At 43.9% G+C, this 25,165-nt stretch overlaps 1 protein-coding gene across 1 annotated transcript in view; it reads right to left on the bottom strand.

The window, feature by feature from the left end:
- The window catches only part of ATRN (attractin), a 251,846-nt gene that overhangs the window by 69,816 nt on the left and 156,865 nt on the right, over window positions 1-25,165 (bottom strand). The window contains exon 25 of the mRNA XM_054028816.1: window positions 15,015-15,076. Coding sequence (XP_053884791.1) covers window positions 15,015-15,076 — 62 coding nt within the window. The remainder of the gene's footprint in view (window positions 1-15,014; window positions 15,077-25,165) is intronic.

Here is a 25,165-nt window from a genome sequence, read left to right on the forward strand (position 1 = left end):
AACTAACAAAAGGAAGCATTTCTTCACAAAACACACAGTCAACCTGTGGAACTCTTTGCCAGAGGATGCTGTGAAGGCCAAGACTACAACAAATATCAGAGGGGTAGCCGTGTTAGTCTGTATCCACAAAGGACTATAACAAGATTAAAAAAAAAAAAACTAGGTAAGTTCATGGAGGATAGGTCCATCAATGGCTATCAGCCAGGATGGGCAGGGATGCAAAACCATGCTCTGAAGTGTTCCTAACCTCTAAAAAGAAGAACAGGAGTACTTGTGGCACCTTAGAGACTAACAAATTTATTAGAGCATAAGCTTTCGTGGACTACAGCCCACTTCTTCGGATGCATATAGAATGGAACATATATTGAGGAGATATATATACACACATACAGAGAGCATAAACAGGTGGGAGTTGTCTTACCAACTCTGAGAGGCCAATTAATTAAGAGAAAAAAAAAAAAACTCTTTTGAAGTGATAATCAAGCTAGCCCAGTACAGACAGTTTGATAATAAGTGTGAGAGTACTTACAATGGGAGATAGATTCAATGTTTGTAATGGCTCAGCCATTCCCAGTCCTTATTCAAACCGGAGTTGATTGTGTCTAGTTTGCATATCAATTCTAGCTCTGCAGTCTCTCTTTGGAGTCTGTTTTTGAAGTTTTTCTGTTGTAATATAGCCACCCGCAGGTCTGTCACTGAATGACCAGACAGGTTAAAGTGTTCTCCCACTGGTTTTTGAGTATTTTGATTCCTGATGTCAGATTTGTGTCCATTAATTCTTTTGCGTAGAGACTGTCCGGTTTGGCCAATGTACATGGCAGAGGGGCATTGCTGGCACATGATGGCATATATCACATTGGTAGATGTGCAGGTGAACGAGCCCCTGATGGTATGGCTGATGTGATTAGGTCCTATGATGATGTCACTTGAACAGATATGTGGACAGAGTAAAGGGGCATATGTTGGCATATTGTGGGGCCATGCGGGTACCCATAGCAGTGCCGCTGATATACCTTCAAGTCAGCTATTAGCGTCGATTTCCGTCCACACCTACCCTAATTCAACATGGCCATGTCGAATTTAGCGCTACTCCCCTCGTTGGGGAGGAGTACAGAAGTCGAATTTAAGAGACCTCTATGTCGAACTAGATAGCTTTGTTGTGTGGACGGGTGCAGAGTTAATTCGATTTAACACTGCTAAATTCGACATAATCTCCTAGCGTAGACCAGGCCTTAGTCTCAGAAGTTCCGGATGGTGACTGTGGCAGATCTAATCCCTTCTAAATATACAAGAGATTGGTTTTTAGCCCTCGAACTGCAGGACAGTTATTTCCATATAGCAATATGTCCCGTGCACAGGAGATTCCTGCACTTCACCATGGGCCAGGATCATTTTCATTACTGAGTATTTCCCTTCGGCCTGTCTTTTGGCCCCAGTGGTGTTCTCAAAGGCTTTAGTAATAGTGCTGGCTGATCTTTGTCGAGAAACAATTGTAGTCTTCCTGTATCTCAATGACTGGCTACTCAAGGGCTGATCTTTTGAAGCAGTACTAAATTCCACTCATACAGCTCTCTACCTTCCAGGAGTTGGGTCTCCAGCTAAACACAAAGTAGTCCAAGTCAGCCCCCGTACAGAGAATACAATTCATAGGGACATATTTGAATAGTTGGCAGCCACTTGCTATGATGCAGCTGGTGCTTTGCCTCCCCAGAGAATTGTAGCACACTGTGCCAGATCAGAAATAGCTTCCAAGTGTTACTCAAAAACATTCTAGTGTCTGAGACACACAGAGCTGCTACATGGGCTTCAGTGCATATTTTATCTAAACACTTTGCCTTGGTCCATGCCATCAGATCTGACTCAGCACTTGGTTCTGTTGTACAGGCTTAAGTCTTGGACTTGATACTGAAGCTCCCTCACTCTGCAGACTCCCAGCAAATGCTTTACATCAGTGGTCCATTGACCAGTGCTTGAGATCCCCAGGTCTAAATGATACAGTAAAGAAGTATTCCGCTGATGCTATCATATTAATAGAAAGACTTTAAAAAAGAAGATACAAACATGAAATATATGCTAACACAAACCTAGAATTTAAAAATAAAATTAAGGGAGTGGCTGAATTGGACCGTTGATGGTGGTAATTTTTCTATAAATCTCCTAGAAGGTGATACTGTAACATTTTAATAAAAACTTAACATGCCAGAAGAATAAGAATATCTAAGTTCACAATAGTGCTGTTTATCAATGTTTTCCATCCATCCATCTATAATGCATTTACTCTCTAAGCGTAGCAGTGACTATTAGCCTTCTTTCACACTATTTTACTTCACAATCCATGTAACATGCTAAATAACCAACCGCATTAGAACAGTATGATTCATATTTGCTGTTTAGAGTTAAACTGCGTTGAGATTTGTCTTGCTTTTGAAATTCCACGATGGAATGTTAGTCATGGTTCCATAATTAAGGTTGCAACCAGGCTCCATGATAAATAAGTCTTATTTTTAGTCTCTTATAACTTTGATTAGCAAAATAGAATTGATATGAAAATTTCCAGACTGATTTTTTTAAAGTGAAGGAGAATTTTTCTGCCAAGTCTGAAGAAAATTGTTAAAACTGTATTTGAACTATGGGCCATTTAAAAAAGAAAAAAAAACACCCTAACTTTGAAATTTTGATTAATGTCTAACATTTCTTTGAGTGCCATTGGCACACACATAAAAATATCTTATTTCATTCCTTCAGATTTGCCATGTAGTTGATCCTCCTTGAAAATTAATGCACAGACTGTATTTTTGTCATCACTTTGAAGGTTCTGCATAGTTATGCCCTAGTCTACATCAGCAGCCATATCTCATCCTATTGCCTCCTCTGGCATACCAATTATGCCAATCACACTGTTCAGTTTGTCTTGTTTTGCATACAACTGTCTTTGTGGCGTTTTCCATGCCAACCCCATACATAGAATGCCCTTCCCTTTCTGGTCCAACAAAGCATCATCCTCTCTTCGCTGAAATCCTTCCTAAAAACTCTCTCCTCCAGGGCTGCTAAAAAGAGACAGAGTGGTCTATTGGATAGGGTACTAAACTGGGTATCAGGACATCTGAATGTCACAGTTTTAGGGCAACTGCACCTGTATTCCCCCTCTGTGGTCCCTCGAAGGCACCCACTATTAGGCTTTGTGGAAGCAAAAAAAGAACTAACAGAAAGGGAATGCAATGCATAACAGTTTGTTAGCAAAAGTCAGGCTAACTGTAACCCTAATAACGCAAAATTTATAAAAGCAAGAATTATGTAAGGCAAGTAAAAAAGAACTGTGTAAAAAGTTGTTGCGACCTTGTATAAATAATGTGTAAAAAAATATTGTATGTAAACTAAAGTCAAAACAAGTAAAAAAAATAAAATATCAAAATGGCCTCTGTATAAACAAAATGCAGCTGTTGCTTATTATTGTCTGTAATAAAAGGTATAAAGGTTTGCTGTAATCGTTTACCTGTAAAAAAACCTGTTTAGCTCTCTCCCTCTAAGCAATTGTTAAAAAAAATAAAGTATCTGACTTGCTGTACCCAAACAAAAAGTTAAAACTCCCACAGTGCACCACTCTGTTGACGCTCTGGACAGCAGTCCGAGCTCGGATGCTCTGACCAGCCACACAGGAAAAGCCCCGGGAAAATTTGAATTCCTTTTCCTGTCTGGGCAGTTTGAATCTCATTTCCTGTTTGGACATCGTGGCGAGCTCAGCAGCACTGGCAACGATGCAGAGCTCTCCAGCAGAGATGGCCATGCAATCTCAGAATAGAAAGAGGGCCCCAGCATGGACTGATCGGGAAGTCTTGGATCTGATCGCTGTGTGGGGCGATGAGTCCGTGCTTTCGGAGCTGCGATTGAAAAGACGGAATGCAAAGATCTATGAGACAATCTCAAAAGCCATGACAGAGACAGGATACAGCCGGGATGTAACGCAGTGCCGCGTGAAAATCAAGGAGCTGAGACAAGGGTACCAGAAGACCAAAGAGGCAAATGGACGCTCCGGATCCCAGCCCCAGACATGCCGTTTCTACGAGGCACTGCATTCCATCCTAGGTGCGGCTGCCACCAAGACCCCACCACTGACCGTGGACTCTGAGGATGGGATATTGTCGACGCCCGCTTCCTCGGAGATGTTAGCAGACGGGGAAGATGAGGAAGGACTCATAGACTCATAGACATTAAGGTCAGAAGGGACCATTATGATCATCTGGTCTGACCCCCTGCATGCTGCAGGCCGCAAGACCCTTCCCTGGACTCTACCGTTGAAGTCCCCAATCCTGTGTTTTAGTGACTTCAATCGGCTGAGACCCTCCTGCTAGTGATCCCTGCCCCATGCTGCGGAGGAAGGCGAAAAACCTCCAGAGGCTCAGCCAATCTACCCTGGAGGAAAATTCCTTCCCGACCCCAAATATGGCGATCAGTAATACCCCGAGCATATAGGCAAGAGTCTCTAGCCTGACCCTTGTTGGCCATTATGCTGTTCATGTACCATTGCTTGGTTTTCCTTGGCTACTATGTTTTATCATTAAACCATTCCCTCCATAAACTTATCCAACTTAATCTTAAAACCAGACAGGTCCGTCGCCCCCACCGTTTCCCTCGGAAGGCCGTTCCAATATTTCACCCCTCTGATGGTCAGAAACCTTCGTCTAATTTCAAGCCTAAACTTCCCCCCGGCCAGTTTGTATCCATTCGTTCTCGTGTCCACATTAGTACTAAACTGGAATAATTCCTCTCCCTCCCTTATATTAACCCCTCTGATATATTTAAAGATAGCAATCATATCCCCCCTCAGCCTTCGCTTTGTCAGACTAAACAACCCAAGCTCCTCTAATCTCTTTTCATACGACAGGTTTTCCATTCCTCTGATCATCTTAGTCGCCCTTCTCTGCACCCGTTCCAGTTTGAGTTCATCTTTTTTAAACATTGGAGACCAGAACTGCACACAGTACTCCAAATGAGGTCTCACCAGCGCCTTATACAACGGAAGCAGGACCTCCCTATCTCTACTAGATATACCTCGCCTAATACATCCCAAGACCGCATTGGCTTTTTTCACCGCCACGTCACATTGCCGACTCATAGTCATCCTGCGGTCCACAAGGACCCCTAGGTCCTTCTCCTCTTCCGTTACTTCTAACCAATGCGTCCCCATCTTGTAACTAAAATTGTTATTATTCGTCCCCAAGTGCATCACCTTACACTTTTTACTATTAAATTTCATCCTATTTCTGATACTCCAATTCACAAGCTCATTCAAGTCTCCCTGCAGAGTATCCCTATCCTCCTCCGAGTTTGCAACTCCTCCCACCTTCGTATCATCCGCAAACTTTATCAGCCCACTCTTGCAATCGGTCCCGAGGTCAGTTATAAATAGATTAAATAAGATGGGTCCCAAAACCGAACCTTGAGGCACTCCACTAGTAACCTCCCTCCAGCCCAACAATTCACCCTTTAATACGACCCGCTGCATTCTCACCATTAACCAATTCCCTATCCACCTCTGGATTTTCATATCAATCCCCATGTTTTTCATTTTAACCAATAGTTCCTCATGGGGTACTGTATCAAACGCTTTACTGAAATCCAGGTATATTAGGTCCACCGCATTTCCCTTATCTAATAAGTCCGTTACTTTCTCAAAGAAGGAGATCAGATTCGTTTGGCACGATCTGCCCTTCGTAAAACCATGCTGTAATTTATCGCATTTGCCATTAACTTCAAGGTCCTCAACTAGTTTCTCTTTCAGAATCTTCTCCAGCACCTTGCACACTACTGATGTTAAACTAACAGGCCTATAGTTACCCGGGTCACTTTTTTTCCCTTTCTTGAAAATAGGAACCACATTGGCTATTCTCCAGTCTAACGGGACTACCCCCGAGTTTACAGATTCATTAAATATAGTCGCTAATGGGCCTGCTATTTCCCGCGCCAATTCCTTCAATATTCTCGGATGAAGATCGTCCGGTCCACCCGACTTAGTCCCATTAAGGCGTTCTAGTTTTGTTTCTACCTCGGATGCGGTAATCCCCCATCCCGTATGCCCCTCTGTAACGGTGCTAGTATCCCTAATACCTTCATTGGCCTCATTAAACACCGATGCAAAATATTCATTGAGATATTGCGCCATGCCTAGATTATCTTTAATCTCCTCTCCGGCTATAGTCTTCAGCGGTCCCACTTCTTCTTTCTTTGCTTTCTTCCTATTTATATGGCTGTAAAACCTCTTACTATTACTTTTAATTCCCCTCGCTAAGTCCAACTCTTCCTGGCCTTTGGCCTTTCTCACTCTATCTCTACATTCTCTGACTTCACTAAGGTAAGTTTCCTTACTGATCCCTCCCCTCTTCCACTCTTTGTACGCTTTCTGTTTTTTCCTAATCGCCCCTTTCAGCCGGTCGCTCATCCAGCTCGGTCTAAGTCTCTTGCTTTGTAATCTTTTTCCCTTTTTGGGGATACAGGCCTCTGACAGCTCTTGCATCTTTAACTTAAAGTAATCCCAGGCTTCTTCTGCCTTTAGGTCCCTTAATACGTTTGCCCAATCCACTTCCCTTACCAGTCCCCTTAATTTGTTAAAATTGGCCTTTTTAAAATTATAAACCCTAGTCTTTGACTTAATTCTGGTACTCTTTCCATTTAGTTTAAAGCGAATTAGCTCATGATCACTGGAGCCCAAGTTGTCCCCCACTACCACTTCCTCAACAAGGTCCTCACTACTTACCAGAATCAAATCTAAAATGGCCTCCCCCCTCGTCGGCTCAGTTACCACTTGATAAAGGAATTGATCCGCAAGCACATCTAGGAACATCTGAGCCCTATTATTGCTACTAGCGTTTGTTCCCCAATCTATATCCGGGAAGTTAAAGTCCCCCATAATTACACAGTTTCTATTAGTATTTACCTCCCTTAATACATTAAACAATTCCTTATCCATATCCTGGGTCGATCCCAGCGGTCTATAGCACACCCCAAGCACTATCCCCGGAGAGGCTCTAGTAGTACTTTTACCCAGCTTGAGTATCGCCCAGAAGACCGAAGGAGAAGGAGATGAGGAGGACGAGGCAGTCGACAGCGCTTACAACGCTGATTTCCCAGACAGCCAGGATCTCTTCATCACCCTCACCGAGATCCCCTACCAACCGTCTCCAGGCGTTAACCCGGACCCAGAATCAGGGGAAGGATCAGTCGGTAAGTGTTATAAACATGTAAAGATTTTGAACAGAACATTAATATTAACAGTGGGTTTTTCATGATTACTTTGCCCTAGGTGCTTAAAGTTTTATTCTTTGGCAGTGCAACTACTGCCAAAAAAATCTAACAATGTCCGGTTTATCATGATTGGTTTGCCCTAGGCGCTCTACTGTTTAGTCCTTGCCAGTGCAGCTACAGTAAAATTCGGTCTATATGTCCGGGGATAGAGCTGAAATCCTCATGGGACATCTCCATGAAGCTCTCCTGGAGGTAATTGGAAAACCTTTGCATGAGGTTCCTTGGGAGAGCGGCCTTGTTGTGTCCTCCGTAGTAGGAAACGTTCTCGCGCCAGGCTAGCAGCAAGTACTCCAGGATCATTGCCTTGCAGAGCATGGTGGCATACGACCCTGGTCTTTGCAGGCATTCACGAAGCATGCGTTCTTTGTCGCTCTCTGAAATCCTCATCAGAGTGATGTCGCTCATGGTGACCTGCTTTGAATTAGGGGAATGTTAGTATTGGGACTGCTTGCCTGTTCCTTTACAGAACTGTAACCGGCGGTTTACAGCCATGCGGTGGAGGCGGGAGAGGGGCAGCATACAGGGATCTTTCCCGGGGACAGCCGCGAGGGGGGTGGGACAGGGGCAGAGTTCATGCTTGCCAGATTGCTGGCAGCAGGAACTGGCCAACGCTAGGAGCATTGCTTTGAACGTGAAAGTAGGGCAGTGCTATTATTAAAGTTTTAAGCTGCCACAAGTCTACGGCTTACCATGTCAGCCTGCTACCCAAATTCTGCTGTCCGGCCGCGCTTGTCTGATCTGCACTGCAAGACCCCAGGCACTGAATGCGAAGGCCGAAAATTCGACCTTGTCCTGAGTGTGCATGTGATAGGTGCTGTGCATGGTCTTGTTCACAGAGAAAGACTTTTTGTTCACCAAAAAATTTATCTTTCTGAGGAATTCACTCCCTTTTTCCCATCCCACAGCTGTGACTGTCTCCCGACCTACCCTGGCATCACACTCCCAGAGGCTGGCCCAGGTTAGGCGTAGAAAGAAAAGGACACGGGACGACATGTTCTCAGAACTTATGGGCTGCTCCCGAGCCGAGACAACCCAGCAGACCCAGTGGAGGGAGAACATGTCGCAATACCAGCGAGCACACAGCGAATGGGAGGAGAGGTGGCGGAGGGAAGACCAGCAGGCGACTCAAACGCTGCTTGGACTAATGAGGGAGCAAACGGACACGCTCCGGCGCCTTGTGGATGTTCTGCAGGACCGGAAGCAGGAGGACAGAGCCCCGCTGCAGTCTATCTGTAACCACCCTCCCCCGCCACAAAGTCCCATACCCCCCCTCACCCAAAGTACCAAGAAGGAGGGGCGGCAGAGTCCGTGAAAACTGTCACTCCACCCCTGCAGACTGCTCAAGTACCAGAAGGCTGTCATTCCCCAACATTTGATAAGTCCTTTCCTTCCCGCCTCACCCAAGCCCCCATCCCAGTTTCATCCCCTAACTGTGTAGTTGCTAATAAAAAATATGTTTCTGTTAATTACTGTTTCCATCATGTTTTTTTAGAGGACAGTCTGTTTGAAGTGGGGGAAGGGGGTTGGTAATTGGACAGGACAGTCACCTTTACTAGGGTACAGACATGGGGGCAGGTTCAGCAGCAGGTCACACACACATTGCAGTCACTAGGCACCCTGGTCAGTCTGGGAGGTGGTTTTCATTTTTGGGGGGGGGCGCGCGGCGCAGGGGGGCTATGTGACTTTGTGGCGGGGGAGGGCAGTTAGAGATCTTATGCAGCGGTCCTTATCCTGGATCACAGAGCCACGCAGCAGGGGATCTGTAACCATCCTCCCCCTGCCAGAAAGTTACATAGCCCCCACACCCAGAGTCCCGAACAGGAGGGGTGGCAGGCTCCGTTGAAACAACCAGTCCACCAGTGCGGACCACTGTAGAAGCAGGAGCACGTCATTCCTCGAGTTTAGAAGCGTCCTTTGCATCACTACACTACACCTGCTCCCTACCACAGTCTGCGTCTAAGTTTCAACACTTTACCGCAAAAACAGTAATAAAGAAAACGGTGTTCATTAACAAATTTCCAGTGATTTTATTTTTAAACATGTGTTGGAAGGGGTGGAAGGGGGTGAACGGGGTATGAAACTGGAGAGGATAGTGAACATTCACTGGGTAAAGAAACGGGGGCAGGTTCAGCTTCTCTGTAAACAAATGTAATAGTCACAGGTTACCCTGCTCACTCAGGAACCTAGCTTTCAAAGCCTCCTGGATGCACAGCACGTCCCGCTGGACTCTTCTAATCGCACGGCTGTCTGGCTGGGCGTAATCAGCAGCCAGGCTATTCGCCTCAACATCCCACCCCGCCACAAAGGTTTCCCCCTTGCTCTCACAGAGATTGTGGAGCACACAGCAAGCTGCAATAACAATGGGGATATTGGTTTCGCTGAGATCAGAGCGAGTCAGTAAGCTTCTCCATCTCCCCTTGAGACCTCCAAAAGCACACTCCACCACCATTCTACACTTGCTCAGACGGTAGTTGAAGAGTTCTTTTTCACTGTCCAGGGCGCCTGTATAGGGCTTCGTGAGCCAGGGCATTAGCAGGTAGGCTGGGTCCCCGAGGCTCACTATAGGCATCTCCACATCCCCAACAGTTATTTTGTGGTCCGGGAAGTAAATACCTTCCTGCAGCCATCTAAACCAACCAGAGTTCCTGAAAACACGAGCGTCATGAACCTTGCCCGGCCATCCGACGTTGATGTTTGTAAAACGTCCCCTATGGTCCACCAGTGCTTGCAGCACCATTGAAAAGTAGCCCTTTCGGTTAATGCCAGGTGGTCCGGTCCCAGGATAGGGATGTGAGTTCCATCTATAGCCCCACCGCAGTTTGGGAATCCCATCGCGGCAAAGCCATCTATGATGACCTCCACGTTTCCCAGGGTCACTACCTTTGACAGCAGTACCTCAACAATTGCGTTGGCTACTTGCATCACACCACCACCCACGGTAGATTTGCCCATGCCAAAGTGGTTCGCGACTGACCGGTAGCTGTCTGGCGTTGCAAGCTTCCAGAGGGCTATGGCCACTCGCTTCTGGACAGTCAAGGCTGCTCACATCCGGGCGCTTCAGGGCAGGGGACAGCAACTCACAAAGTTCCATGAAAGTTCCCTTCTGCATGCTAAAGTTTCGCAGCCACTGTGATTCATCCCAGACCTGCAGCGCTATGCGGTCCCACCAGTCTGTGCTTGTTTTCCGTGCCCAGAATCGCCGTTCCACAGCATCAACATGACCCATTGCCACCATGATGTCCACGGCGCGGGGTCCCATGCTTTGTGACAGGTCTGTGCCACTCTCAGACTTCATGTCCTCACTGCGCTGCCGTAGCCTCCTCGCCCGATTTCTCAGCATCTGCCTCTGGAAAAGGTGGATGATAAGGTGCAAGGTGTTGACAACGGCCATAACTGCAGCGATGGTCGCAGCGGGCTCCATGCTCGCAGTGCTGTGGTGTCCGCGCTGTCACTCACCAGAAAAGTGCACGAACGGATTGCCCGCTGGCGCTTTCAGGGAGGGAGGCTGGGAGTGACGGTTGGATGACGACAGTTACCCAAAACCACCCTCGACACATTTTTTTCCCCAGCAGGCATTGGGGACTCGACCCAGAATTCCAATGGGCAGCGGGGACTGCGGGAACTGTGGAATAGCTGCCCACAGTGCACCGCTTCCAATGTCGACATTTGCCCCATTAGTGTGGACTCGCACAGTCGAATTACTGTCCTTAGTGTGGATACACACGTTCGACTTTGTAACATCGATTTCACATATTCAATTTAAGTAAAATTGAACTACTCTCGTAGTGTAGACATACCCTAACAATTTGTTCAGTTGTCTTAGATTGAAGATTGGTCTCCACTGTCTGTCCTTCTTTGGCATGAGAAAATATTTTGAGTAAAATATTTTTCACCTGTGCGGGGATGGAAATGATTCTATTGCTCCTAAACAAAGGAGAGAATGTACTTCTTGACTCAGCATAATCTCATTAGAGGGCTCTCTAAAGTGGAACAAGGAAGGGCGGTGGGGTTGCGGATGAGATATAAAGTTATAACCTCCATGACCCACCTGTCTGTTGTAATACGCCACCAGTCCGGTTACAAATGGAAAAGGCAGTCTCCAAAAGCGGGAAGGTAGGCAGAAAGTAGCAGCTTGCAAATTAGAGGTGGGGGAGGAGTTGAGCCCTCAACCAACACATCAAGATTGCTGTTTTGATGATGACAGGTTAGTTGTTGAAGGAGGGTGGGAAGCTCTTTACCTTTGGAATTTGTCTTTTTCTAGCAGGCTCAGCAGTTCTCTGAAAACCAGAGAACTAAGCCAGGCACGATCTCTGGGAAGTTTGAGTCCTGCTAAATCTCCTCTTGTTTGTAGGAGTGTATATAACAAGATACCTCAATGTGGCCCTGGAGACCTTCACATGTACAGAGACTAATTCATAGCTCCCAAGAAGAGCTTCTGACCAAACAGGAGGTCTTCCACCATGTTATGAACCTCTCTCAGGAATCTTGACAACTGGAGCCACAACTCCTTGTGCATGACAACTGCTGTGGAGATGGATCTAGTGGCAATGTCCGTGGTATCCAAGGACGCTTGGAGAGGGTCTGGCTAATAACTAACCCTTCTTAACAACAGCATGGAAGCGTTCTCCATGCTCCTGTGGAAGATGTTCAATCGAGGACGCAAACTTGTTGTAACTCATGTAGTTATTCTTGGCCATGATTGCCTGACAGTTTGTGATTCGAAACTGGAGGGTCATAGATGAGTAGGCCTTCCATCCAAAAAGGTCTAACCATTCTGGTCCTTATCATAAGGAGAAGATCTGGAGTAATTTTGTCTCTCTCACTCGTTTACGGCAGCCACCACCAGGAAATTAGTTGGGGGTGGGAAAACAAAAATTCTGAGTCCCTGAAGGTAATATGTTTCTTATCTGCCCATTTACAAGTTGGCTGTACGATGGCAGAAGTTTGCCACACAGTCTCTGCAGGATCTAGGAGTGCTTCATTAACTGATAGCACTACCCGGGTGGCTGTCACCAACTGCAAAATGTCCAGGAGCTTGTGATGTGAATCTTTAACCTCCTCAAGAAGTATCTGGAGGGTGTTTGCCACTCTCTTCACAAGGTCCTGGAATTTATGAAAATCATCAGTCACCGATGATAGTAGAAGCATGACTGCCGTGTCTGGAGATGAAGAGAAAACAGGGGCATTTGTGACCCTAGATTCCTGGTGCAGTGGAGCCAGAGGTCTGGAAAATTGCTGCCAATAAGTTGTCTAAGGATCCCAATAAGACCATTGGAGAGGCCCATATGGGAGAGGGGCTAATACCGAGGACTGATTCCACAATCCCTCATGTGGCTGAGGGTCTTTTTGTCAGAATATGAGTTTCTGTAATGATGCAGAGGGGAACCCCACACAGATAAGGAGGAAGCTCATTGAATGTCTCCTTTATCCTCCTCAATGTCCTCCAATGTGGGAGAGGGGGTGGGGGCAAGTAAAGAAAGGTGGAGAATTCTGCAGTAGCAGGAAGCACAGGTAATCTAGAGACTGATCTTGGTACTCAGTGTCATTCAGTACCCTTAAGTAGTGGAGACTCCAGCTCATCCAACACTGACAAGTCCATGGAGTAAAGGAATTTCTGAGGCTCCAAGCGGGTCTGTACTGACACACCAGTTGACATGGGCAGTAACGTAGGTTTGGAGTGCGTAGGCATTGGGGCCGAAGGGGTGTGCTTTTATTTTGTCAGTACTGAGGGTACCAAGTGGGAAGGCACCATTGGTAAGTCTGAAATAGATGGTGCTGATCTGGAGGCAGATGGTGCTGAGGCTCTGACTGCATTATGTTTCTCTGAAGTGCTCTGGGGTCTCCCTGCTCCACTGGTACTGGAGGAAGAGTCTTCTGCCTCGAAAGTACCGAGTTGAGAGACTGAGGCCTCCAACACCATAAACCTAGCAGGATATCAGAACTTCTTGGGAGCTGGCTCCTTGTGGTGGGAGACTGAGCTCCTCTGCTTCAAAACCTTCCCTAAGTCCTCTGAGATCTTCCCCCTTCTAGGCAAGACCTTAGCCAAAGGGACACTGTCTGGAGACAGATGAATGGCAGGGGGAGGGAAAGTGGAATGTGTGTGGTCTGCTGACCTCAGTCGGAAGGAGGTCAAAGGGAGTGCTCCATCAGCAGCAGCTTCAGTTTGGTCTCCCAATTCTTCTGAGCTCTAAATTTTAGAGCAGGCAAAAGTTACACTTTTGGGATGATATGGGACTCTCCCACGCAATGGATATATTTAGAGTGGCTGTTGCTGATTGGAACAGTCGCCCAACAAGAGAAGCCGCTTTTGAAACTTGGTAAGCCAGGCATACCCAGCCAGACCAAATAAGCTTACCAGAAAAAATGGGGGAGGGGAAAAAAAGGAGGGGCAGGGGGAGAAAAAAATGAAACCTCTCACATCTATCTAACTGATTTTATTCTAACAACTAACAAACACTGAACTAAACTACAAAACACCCTGAGGCACACACAAAGCAGGCACACTAGAGCTCCGTCTCAGGCGGAGGTTGGAGAGAAGGAACTGAGGGCGATTTGCCCACGCAGCCCTATATGCCCTGGGAGCGTGGCGCAAAGTTGTATAGTATGCATGCATAGGTCGAACAGATGCTACTAACAGAAAATCTCCAATCAAAGGCTTGAGAGGCACATGTGTATCTGAAGTGGAGCACCCTCAAGGACACTACTTGAAGAAGAACCCTCATTTACTTCAATGGGAAAAAGATTTTACTCCATATCAACATGAATGAGACAGGAAGTAAACCATATACAGTAGATGCTTATTAGTAGGAACAGATCGGCGCCCTTTTGCTGCATTGCGCCTAAGTGACTGTTGCTGTTATGGGGAGTGTCAACAATTCACAGTAGGGAAAGTGTTCCCAGGGGAAATGTTGCTCACAAGCAGCAGTCGCTCTTACAAGTTGTTGCTGTAAACAAACATCCACTGTAAAATGTCCTCACAGCACTATTTTAAGATGTAGTCCACACTACGAAAAAGGTTTGATATAGGAGCCCTGATAAGTGATCTTCATGAAATGCCAACTCAGTTCTCTTAGGTTTTATGACCTCTTCTGCCACTGAATGTCTGCAAAAGCTCAGGCAGGATACCATTTCTGTATGTGTTTACTCACGAGTAAAACATGTATAATCCTTACCTACTTCACAAAGGATTGTGAGGCTTTAATGTTCATAAGGCACTTTGAAATGTTTACTTGAAAGTGCTACTTAAGTAGCTTATATATAGTATTATTATGGTTATGAAATATTAACAGTCCCTACAATTAGAAAATCCAGCACATCAGTTTATGAAATCCTAAGGACCTAATTTTCATCACTTCTGGAGACGTCCCATGTTCTTATTAAGAACACCCTTTTGAAGAATGGAAGAGGAAATAGAATATTTTTTTACTTCTGTTGATTCCATTCTTATGGCATTGTGAACCTGTTTCACACTGAGGATAAGGGCTCATTTTATTCAGAGGATGGTGTGCGCTTGCACTGACGTGTAGCCAATTTCTCTAATTTAACCTTACCAAGAAAAAATATTTTAAAATGTTAATAGTAGTACTTTCAATTCACTAGACTTAAATGTTAGATAAAGATGATGGTTTAACTTTAATAAACTATAAATCAGTGTATTGATCAAAGGAGCTTTCTTAAAACAGTTGAAATATTTATCTGCCTAAAATGAAAAGTACCTGAAAAATGTCACAAAGAACTGTACGAGGTCCATAAAGTTGCTGTGCTGTGAGAAAGCAATCTGTAAAAGAAAAGCAAATGTTTTCCTGTTACTTCACTGGCAGGTAATTTATATCCAAAATTCATCATTACACTGCTGTTGGGATCAACAATTACTATGAAATACTGCTTCATTTTCTTCAAATGTACACCATGTTGATTTTTTAAAAACGAATATTACGTAGTATTCTGAGGAAGAAGAAACAGACCTCAGATTAAGGTTTGAAATGCTTCATCCAAATTTCTTTTTAAAAACAAAACAAATAATTCAGCTCTTCCAGTTACAGTCCAGGAATAGATCACTTTGGTAAATGAGGCAAAAGAACATGGTAATCATGTCTGAAAAGCTCCAAATCCAAAATGATCACAATACTCATGAATAACAAGCAGCATACAGCTAAAGTAGAATATTTTGAATTACTGCAGACATATTAACCAATAAAGTACAATACTAAAAAGTTTAAAAGTAAGCAGAATTGCTTGCCCCCATTGAAATAATACTCTTAAAGTAAGATCTTCTTGAATAAGTAACTTACACCGAGAGCAGCAAAAAGGCATGAAACACAGAAGATAATAGATACTGTAAAAACAACTATGGCATTCATTTTAACCCACTTTCCTGCAGCCACTCAAACTGAAAAGTGAAAAACAGCCCAATTTTTTGGATACAAAACAGAAGGAAGAAAGGAACAGGAAATTGGGAGGTGGTTAGAGGCAAAAGGAGAGATTAGAGAGTCTGGTTAAAAACAACAAAGCAAAGGGAAGGCAAGCCAACAGAAAGGCAACTTGTGATTGCTAATATTGCACAAATTCTTTCCAGGTACCTCCTATTTCCTCTGACTATCAATCCCAGCACCACAACAGGAAATTAACTCTTTCATGAACAATCGGAACTTTTCCCAACACTAAATGGAGGAAGTTTATACAGCAAAGCTTTTCATTTTTATGGAGTGTCTCAAAGCATCGTTTCTATTTTCCCATTAAATTACACATCATAGCAATATTGGTATCAAATTTTAACCTATTCCCACTGTTAGCTACAGGTTGAATATTATGAATACCATAAAAATTAACATTGGTATATTATTTTTTTCCAGAAACAGTCTGGAACAGTCTGCCATATTTGCTTTAAATATCTATATAATATTACATCTGATACAGTAGCAGGCCAGAACCATTTGTTTACAAATACGCTGAAGTGATCTTTATACACTGTAATCTCCTTTGGAGTGCATAATGGTATACTTTCTGTTTTGCTAGAAAGCTTATACCCAACAGCACTGAAAGCTGCAGACTGTATGATTCCATGCTTTCAATCCTACTGCCTATATACGACGGGAAGATTCAGCAAGCTGTATTTTAAATTTAATTTTAATGCACTACCCAACAGTCTACTTGAATTGTCCAGTTAAAAAAAGGACAGCAAATGTATTGTGAGCTGCACTTACAGCACTTTACATTTTAAGCACAGAGGGCTAAATCTCTATTTTCCTTAAAACAGATAATATAGGAATAGTAATAATTTCAAACAAATCAAATAATTTCAAGTTCATGATATATTATAGAAACAAGAAGTGAGAGTAACTAAGATACTTGTTATGTTATGTAATACCTAAGATACTTGTATGCAGTAGTGTTGCAGTCATGTTGATCCAGGATATTGGAGAAACAAGGTGGGTGAGGTCATAGCTTTACTAGACCAACTTCTGTTGGTGAGACTGATAAGCTTTCGAGTTTACACAGCTCTTCTTCTTCTGTGTAAGCTCAAATGCTGGTCTCTCTCACCAACAGAATTTGGTCCAATAAAGATGTTACCTCAGCCACCTTGTCTGTCTAAGATACTGAAACATTACAGGTAATGTTATACAGTCATACATTCACAATACCAACTATATTAATGAGATAATATGATAAAACTGTATATTTTTAAACTAAAAGCTTTTATAGAACAAGGAATCTAGAAGCAGAAAGAGAAACTGGACAGGCAACCAATCCTCCTGAAAGAATCATTATCAGCCTACTGCATATGCTGGAAGTCAAAGCCGATTGCAACTGAAATACGAGTAAACAAAATTAAACAAGTGGTAGGAACCTCTTTCAATACATTGGAGGACAAATGACTAGGGGCCTAGACCTTCTTTTAAAACAGACCAAAGTGGGATTTATAGATTAAAAACAAGCTTCTGCCCTTTCAGTGCAGGATGGATCCCAGAAAAAAACTGAGATGCTTATGTGCATTCCAAAGCTGTAAACCACCTGTGATAACAGAATCGAGGAACTCATCTCTAAGCTAGAGACTAGACTAGAAAAGGATGGCCGGAGACAGGAGTCTGAATAAGGAATTCAAGTGAAAATACAAAGATGGATAAGTTCTAGGTAACACAGAAAAGTCAGCTTCCTCTGGTGCATCATAAGTGACCTAGTAAGTGTGGTTTCTTGATTCATTTGGCAGAGCTTATATTTTGGGAGGATGCAACAGGGGAGTTTGCACCTTGTAAAAGGGTAAAAAAAATCTCAGGTGACTTCCATAATTTACTTCTCAGAAATTGAGAACACCTTGTAGTGTTGACATGACCCCATCTGTAGCCTATCATCATCATAATTAGATATAACAACAATTAATAACTTTGCTCAAGTACAGCCTAATTTCTTTGAATACCGCCTATACTCAAGATTTAATTAATTTTATCTATATGGAAAGGTTGAAGTGTTTGTGTTATACTTTTATTAAACTCATTCAGGAAAAACAAAACTGATATGTAAAATTTCTTAATGGATCCAGTTTTTGATTAATGTTAACTCACACTAATTAAAAAATCTACTTATAAATTGTTAGAAAATTCATTCTGTACTTTAAAAAAGTAAGTGCCGTACTTTTGGGGAGGAGTCACTGTATTTTCCCATGTGAAACAAAGAGGTTATATGTGCAAAATGGAACTCAATCTTAACTATGGAGTCATGACCTCTGGTTCTTCACTAACTAGTGTCACTGTACATGCCTAAGAATAATTTTGTACTATTAATAAATGGTTAAGAGTAATGAGACCAGACCATTCACCACAGTAGTTCAACATAGCACTACTAGTAGAATCTGTTTCCATGTAGTGAGAAGATAGCTGAAAGAAAGCATACAAACTATCACATTTTTTGAAAACCCAATGACTTGCAGTATCACATAAAACTGCTTTTCAGATATATGGAAACTGGATTTTAATGAGATATAAGCTAAAAATTAAAGAGTGTACCTTTCATTTGATTATAGTAAGATCTTATAGTAAAATAAGATTAGAAGTGACATGTGGTTACCCCTACTGGTGAATTTCATAAGACATTTGAAATAGCTGTAAATCATTAAGTGGATTTTGTGAGTGCACATAAGGAAAGGGCTTGGCGATGAAATGCTTTCTAGGAAGGCAATTTTGAACTGAAATTTCAGTATTTAAATAATAGCTGGTATTTCTAACTTTAGAATCACTTTTAGTTTAACTGTCATGGATCATTTTATAGATTTAGATTGATGCAAATTGGCACTGCACAAGACTAAGCATCTTTAGTTGTGGGCTGGTATCACAATTAGTACCTCAGTACTGGAGAGAATTAAAATAAGTTTAATAAGACAAGAATAACTATGTCCAAATACTGATTTACTGAGATTGTTTTTCACTCCATCAGTTAAAATCTCTAAATTGAAATCAGTTCATTTAAACTTTGTAAACACTATTATAAACATATTTGTTTAGCTTATGTTTACATTCTTATTTAATTTTGAGTAATAAAAGCTATAAATAAAGCTCTTCACATGCTTGCTCGTATCGATTCCAATCTAGCTGTGTGCGCGCCCACGTGCACGGTTGTTGGATATTTTTGCCTTAGTGGTATCTGTAGGGTTGACAGTGGCACCTCTTGAGTGCTGCGCTCCTGGGTCAGTGCCATGACCCTACGGATCAGGCGAACCGACCCTACGCCCTCTCAGTTCCTTCTTACAGCCCTTGGTGGTTAGTCGGAGCGCCTTTCCTTGCATTGCATGGGCTAGCGGTTTTCGTCTTACTGACTTGGAGCCTTAGGACCTTGTAAATAGTGTTAAGTAGTTGTTAAGTGTAGTTAGCAGTTAGGATCCCAGCGGGGACTTTGCCCCAGGCCGGGCATGCTCTGGTCTCCTGGGTTTAAGCCCTGCGTGGACTGTAACAGGCCTATGCCTGTAAGTGACCCCCATAGCAGCTGCCTCCAGTGCTTAGGAGAATCACACAGTGGAGATAAGTGCCAAATCTGTAAAACCTTTCGGCCCCACATGCAGAAGGAGCAGGATATTCGATTATGGGCTCGCCTCATGGAGACCGCCCTTTGTCTGGCTTCTGTGCCATCCCGCCAGGACTTGCCGAGTACCTCGCCGTGCTGTGTGCGCCTGGCACCATTCCCTGTCCGTAGTGCCCAAAAAGGCTAGGAAGCATGGTTCCGTGGCACCAGGCAAGAAGAGCCATGGGTCATTGGGCAAGGGATCTACTTCGGGGTGCCCGGCCACTCCGGATCCACATGTTTGTGCCTCCCTAGTCAGGGCCCTTAGCCCCTTGAAAATTCCACCACCAACTCCTGGGAGCAGCATGGGACCTAACCCCCTGATGGCACTGACGGCTTCACAGGCTCCCCCGGCGCTGAGAGAGCAAAGGCCTCCACCCACACCACTGATGCAGCACATGCCTCAGAAACCAGCAAAGGCTCCCTAAGAGGGAAAGCCAGCTGCTAAGATCCTTCACAGGGCAGTGGAGTGTCGCTGATCCCCCGAGAGGAAGAAGCACTCTCCACCTCCACGCTGCAGGAGTCCAGACCCTCTGTGGTTGCAGTCCAGACCCTCTGAGGCTCGCCCTCGGTCATCGGCACCGCGATCGCGGTCCCCGCCATCTCGATGTGGATCGCCTAGATCGCCATATTACTGGTACCGTTCACCCTCCCATCGGTCATCCTCTCAGCGCAGGTCCCAGCCACCTGCCTCGTTGGAGTGCTCCCCATTGCGTCTCCACTCCCCCCCAGCGGCAGCACCAATCCCCTCGATACCTGCACCGATCCCCTCGTTCTGAGCACCGTTCAACGGCGACAGTCAGCAAACAAAGTCAGGTGTCGATGGCCCCCACCGTGGTCACTGGAAGTGGATTCCTCTGGCACGGAATCTCAGTTCAGCCCCTCGCCTAGGCTCCCAAGGCCGTGTGGACGTCAACAGCGCCAACTTGGCAGCATGCATCCGATACTGTTACTAGCTCATGAGTGTGCCTCCACCGGCAATAGTCAAAGCGCACTTGACTAGAGCGCAAGCAGCATCTGCGGCCTTCTTGGCTCAGGTGCCAATCCAAGAGATCTGTAGAGCTGCTATCTGGTTGTCTGTCCACACGTTTATGTCCCATTATGCGCTTATCCAGCAGGCCTGGGACGATGCTGGCTTCGGCAGGGCAGTGCTGTAAGCTGCAAGACTGAAAACTCTCAGCCCACCTCCTTTGGCACTACTTGTGAGTTACCCTCGAAAAAGAAAAACGGTTACCTACCTTTCATAAGTGTTGTTCTTCAAGATGTGTTGCTCATGTCCATTCCATTACTTGCCCTCCTGCCCTTCTGTCAGAGTTGCCGGCAAGAAGGAACTGAGAGGGTGTACGGTTGGCGATGCCTGATACACCGGCACATGAGCATGGTACTCAAAAAGGCACCACTGCTGACCCTATGGATACCACGAAGGCAAAAATCTCTGATAACCGCGTACATGGGTACACGCACACCTAGATTGGAATGGACTTGAGCAAACCATCTCAAAGAACAATGGTTATGAAAGGTAGGTAACTGTTTTTTATAAATTCATCAAAAATGCTTGAATCTGCACAATTACGTGACAAAGTTCAATACATTCATGAGAAATACGGTAAGAGTAATTGATTAATTAAGAGTACTTAAATGTGTGACTCATTGTACTTAACTTAATATTCTGACATACATTTTATGAAAACAACTACACACAAATTGGAACAATATAATTCCTGTAGGATGTTATAAATTAATTATCCCTAACTGCCATTACAAGGAAAATGGAAAGGGTATAATTATAAAAGAATAAATTACTTACATTAATTGCAATTCTAAAAGAGCTGTAATAGGGTGCTAGCATTTCATTTAATATAATGTATTAATAGTTTTATATTTCTGAAAGTTTTTTTTAAAAGATACTTAACTATTTCAATTTTCCTATTAGAATATGCAGCATTTTTGATGTCTTGAAGCCCAACTCAGCCTTCCCATGCATTCATTCACAACACATGAATCATGTTGTCTTTTCCACCTTGTCTTCCACTATGAACTATGAACATGCCAAACTATGGACATGCCAAATTTAGGTTTTTGCCCATACCCAGCAATTTGTAAAGCATATGCAATTTGAACCATTAGAGCCCTTCTATTCTCGGTCCTCTCAGATTCTGGCTGACAACAGAAAATGAAGCTAGCAATGATATTTTGAACAGGAGGCCATCTTTAAGTACAAAGTACAGCTCAGTTAACATATGCAAAAGCATAAAATGAACTGGAGAACACACACACAAACAGGAAACAGGGTACTAAAGTTTTGAATTCACTGAAAAGTCAAAAGATTTATTTAAACAAGCAAGAAAGCTTGTCCTGTCAGAAACAGTAACCTATTAACTGTGAGAACACTACATACTGTACGTTTTCTAAGTCTATGGGACAACATGGTATTTTGAAAAGTGCAGCGGTCCGAGTAGAGATTCAGGCTACCTTAATTTATATTTAGACAAAACCGGAGTGCCAAAACAAATCAATAAAAAAAGGACAGAACAGAAGGCTAATAAGATTGGCAGTGTTTCCAAGTCTCAGGGTTTCCGAACAGATAAAACAAGCATCCAAACAGTAAATAAGCTACATGTGGCATTTACGTACATCTATGTTTATTTCCTCCCCCATAGCTCGATTTTTTGCCATTTTTATGAAGCATGAATTCAGTTTGACTTTGGAGAGTGCAAACAACAGTAACAAGAAGCCATGGCCAGAATTTTAAGTGCCTGCATTTTTGTCAGCTTATCAGCTAAACATTTTTAAGTATTCTTCAGTTATTTAAAGTATTAATTTTGGCCCTTTACAGCTTTTGGTAGGGAAAGCAGGTAACGCTATTCTTCCTCTCAAGATGCTATGACTGTTACTTGTTGCAATGCTTCTTAAAACACAGCTAAAACCTGTGCCTTTTGCCCAATTATGTTCTTTAAAAGTATAACACATTCACAGTATACTGTCAACAACTGATAGCAAATAGGGAAAGGGAAAAAATCTTTCTTGATAATTTCTTCAAGTTCCTCTTTACTGAAACAGATGTAGAGGATAGAAAATAGCACCAAAAAGTGAGTGTATCTGAATAAAAGTGTATGTCTACACAGCAAAGAAAAACTTGCAACTCCCCCTTGCCAGCCAACTTGGACTCAAGAGAAATCATGTGCAGAATGCGAAGCCCCAGCCCGAGCTTGGAAGCCTACACTGCAATGAAACGGCCTTGCAGCTTGAGCCCGCAAGCCCAAGTCTGCTGTCACAGGTTCTTCTTTGCCAAGTACACGTACCCTAAGAGGCCAAACTTCCAAAGCTCAGTGGAACCTTCTGAGGAAGGTTTGTGCTCTCCTGTAAAGATCAGAGTTCTGATTTGCCAATCTGTAATGTTCACATTTCCGAGTATGCAAAAACTGCAGAAACATTAGCTGTGTGTTCTTCTGGCCATACTCTTCGAAGGTTCATCTCTTGGTTCTCTTTCATTCTGGCTCCTCCTTACAGATTTAGACAACCATGACTGCTCAGAACCATTGCCTTGTATACACATGATTTCTGGCACTGTGGCTCAGAATTTTTGGTCAGCATTTCCCAGTACTCGAGATTCAGAATGCATCTCCTGACCTTTCTCCAGCAGAGAGGATAAATGATCCAATAGTTAGGACTCTAGCCTGGGACTATGGGGAGACAGGTCCAATTCCCTGCGCTGCCACAGACTTCCTGTGTGACCAAGTCACTTAGACTATGTGCCTCAATCCCCATGTAAAAAAAAAAAAAGGGAATTCCTTACCTCACAGGGGTGCTGTAAGGGTAAATAATACATTAAGGATTGTGAGGCAATAAGATGTTAGGGTGACGGTGGCTGTGAGAGTCCTTTGATTAATTCTTGGTTTTAATCATGTGAGGCAGCACCAGATAACTCTGCAAACTTCAAATTCAGCTTTCTGCAAGACAGCAAAAATAGCTGGGGTGTTCTCATGCTAAAGCGAGTTCACAGGCTACTGTGAATTCCTGGGCCTGGAAGCAGTCATATTATATGTGCACTGAGCTATTCCTCTTGTAATGGCTTGAACCATATACCTTGGATGAAGACTGATAAACCAATATCTTGTACAACTGAGCTCCTACATATACTAGTGCAAAGGTAAGTCGACACTACAGAGACTACATTGGCATAGCTATGTCACCATAGCTGTGCCAGCATAACCTCGTAATATAGACACAGCCGACACCGATGCAGGGGATTTTTCCATCTTTTTCCACCTGTGTAGGAACATCATCTTCCCAAAGTTAGCCAAGTCAATGGGTTCTTCCATCAACAGAGGGTACATCTACACTGCAAAACACCCCTCCCCCCCACGGCAGCAAGTCTCAGCTCCCGGGTCAACTGACTTGGACTTGTGCTAGGAGGCTAAACACGGCAGTGTAGATATTCACACTTGGGCTGAAGATCGAGCTCTGAGACCCAGCGAAAGGGGAGGGTCTCGGAGTTCACACTCCAGCCTGAGTGGAATGTCTACACTGCTATTTTTAGTACAGTAGGGTGAGCCCAAGTCAGTTGACCTGAGCTCGCAGATTTACTGCTGCAGAGGGTTTTTTTTGTTTTGTTTTGCAGTGTAGAAATACTCATAACTGCATCTGCACTAGATGCTGACCTAGCTACAGACATGCCAAACCTGCGAAAAAAAAATGTAGAAATTGGGCTTTTTTGGCTTAATTGGCTTGTGAGTTGCTTGTTAGCTAGTTTTTGGCTTGTAGCATGTTGCTTGTAACTTGTTCCTTTTGTTTTGATCGGCTCCCAGCAAGCAGGGGCAAAGGGGGGAGAGAGTCAGGGTGCAAAGCGGGCCCACCATAGTCCCAGACTGCAAGCCGGGGGGGATCTAGTCACATAGAGTGTTGGGGTTCTTAGGGATTGGTTTATTTTGAAATGGGATTAGCTTGATTTTTGGCTTATTGTGAAAGTCGGGGTGCTTATTTACCGTGTGAAGTTGGGAATTGTGCCTAGCTATGGCAGTCAGAGGCATGTATTTCACACCCCTGATCAACATAACTAGGTCAACCTAACTTTTGAATGCAGACCAAGCCTGAGTTTAAGTTACATACTAGCCAGTGGCCAGCACCTCAGAAAAGGCCCTTAATGCTGTGGTCAGTCTCAACAGCAGAGCTTGATGTTGATCATGCGATCCCCATGTTTGCAAAGCACAGGGAAGCAGCCACACTACAGGGCTGATAGGTTAAGTGTTCTGCAGCTCCAAAAAAGCAACCCCCCCCGCCACCCCCCAACACTGCCCTAATGGTCAAATCAACACTACTTCTAGCAGTCCAATGAAAAGAGTAAATTCCGGAGTTGGTGTCTTCACCCAAATTCTGTAACCAGTATCTGACTTTAAATCTAAGAAATGTTAATAGGGCTGCTTCATCTTGTTGCAACTGTTGAGCAAGTCAAGACTCTAACCGCATATGATCTTTACATTAAATACTAACATTTTAAAGGGAACTAAGAAGGAAATAGGAAGGTCATGCACTATACAGCACACACGTGTAATGTGCTCGATAATCAATTATTGATTGTTTGATTACCATAGCACCTGAGAACCCTAGACATGGCTCTCATTGTGCTAGGTGCAGTACAGACACAGACCAAGACAGCTCTGTCCCGCAGAGCTTACAACGTAAATATTAGACTTGCGATAACAGATGGAGACAGGCAGACAGGGGAGCACAAGGAAAGGAGACAGTGTTGGCCAGTATGATGAGCACTGGTCTCAGCACACCAGCAACCTAATTGTTGTCAAGCTTTTTGTAGGTGTAT

Source organism: Malaclemys terrapin, chromosome 5 (genome assembly GCF_027887155.1).
Source record: "Malaclemys terrapin pileata isolate rMalTer1 chromosome 5, rMalTer1.hap1, whole genome shotgun sequence".
NCBI classification, from domain to species: domain Eukaryota; kingdom Metazoa; phylum Chordata; order Testudines; family Emydidae; genus Malaclemys; species Malaclemys terrapin.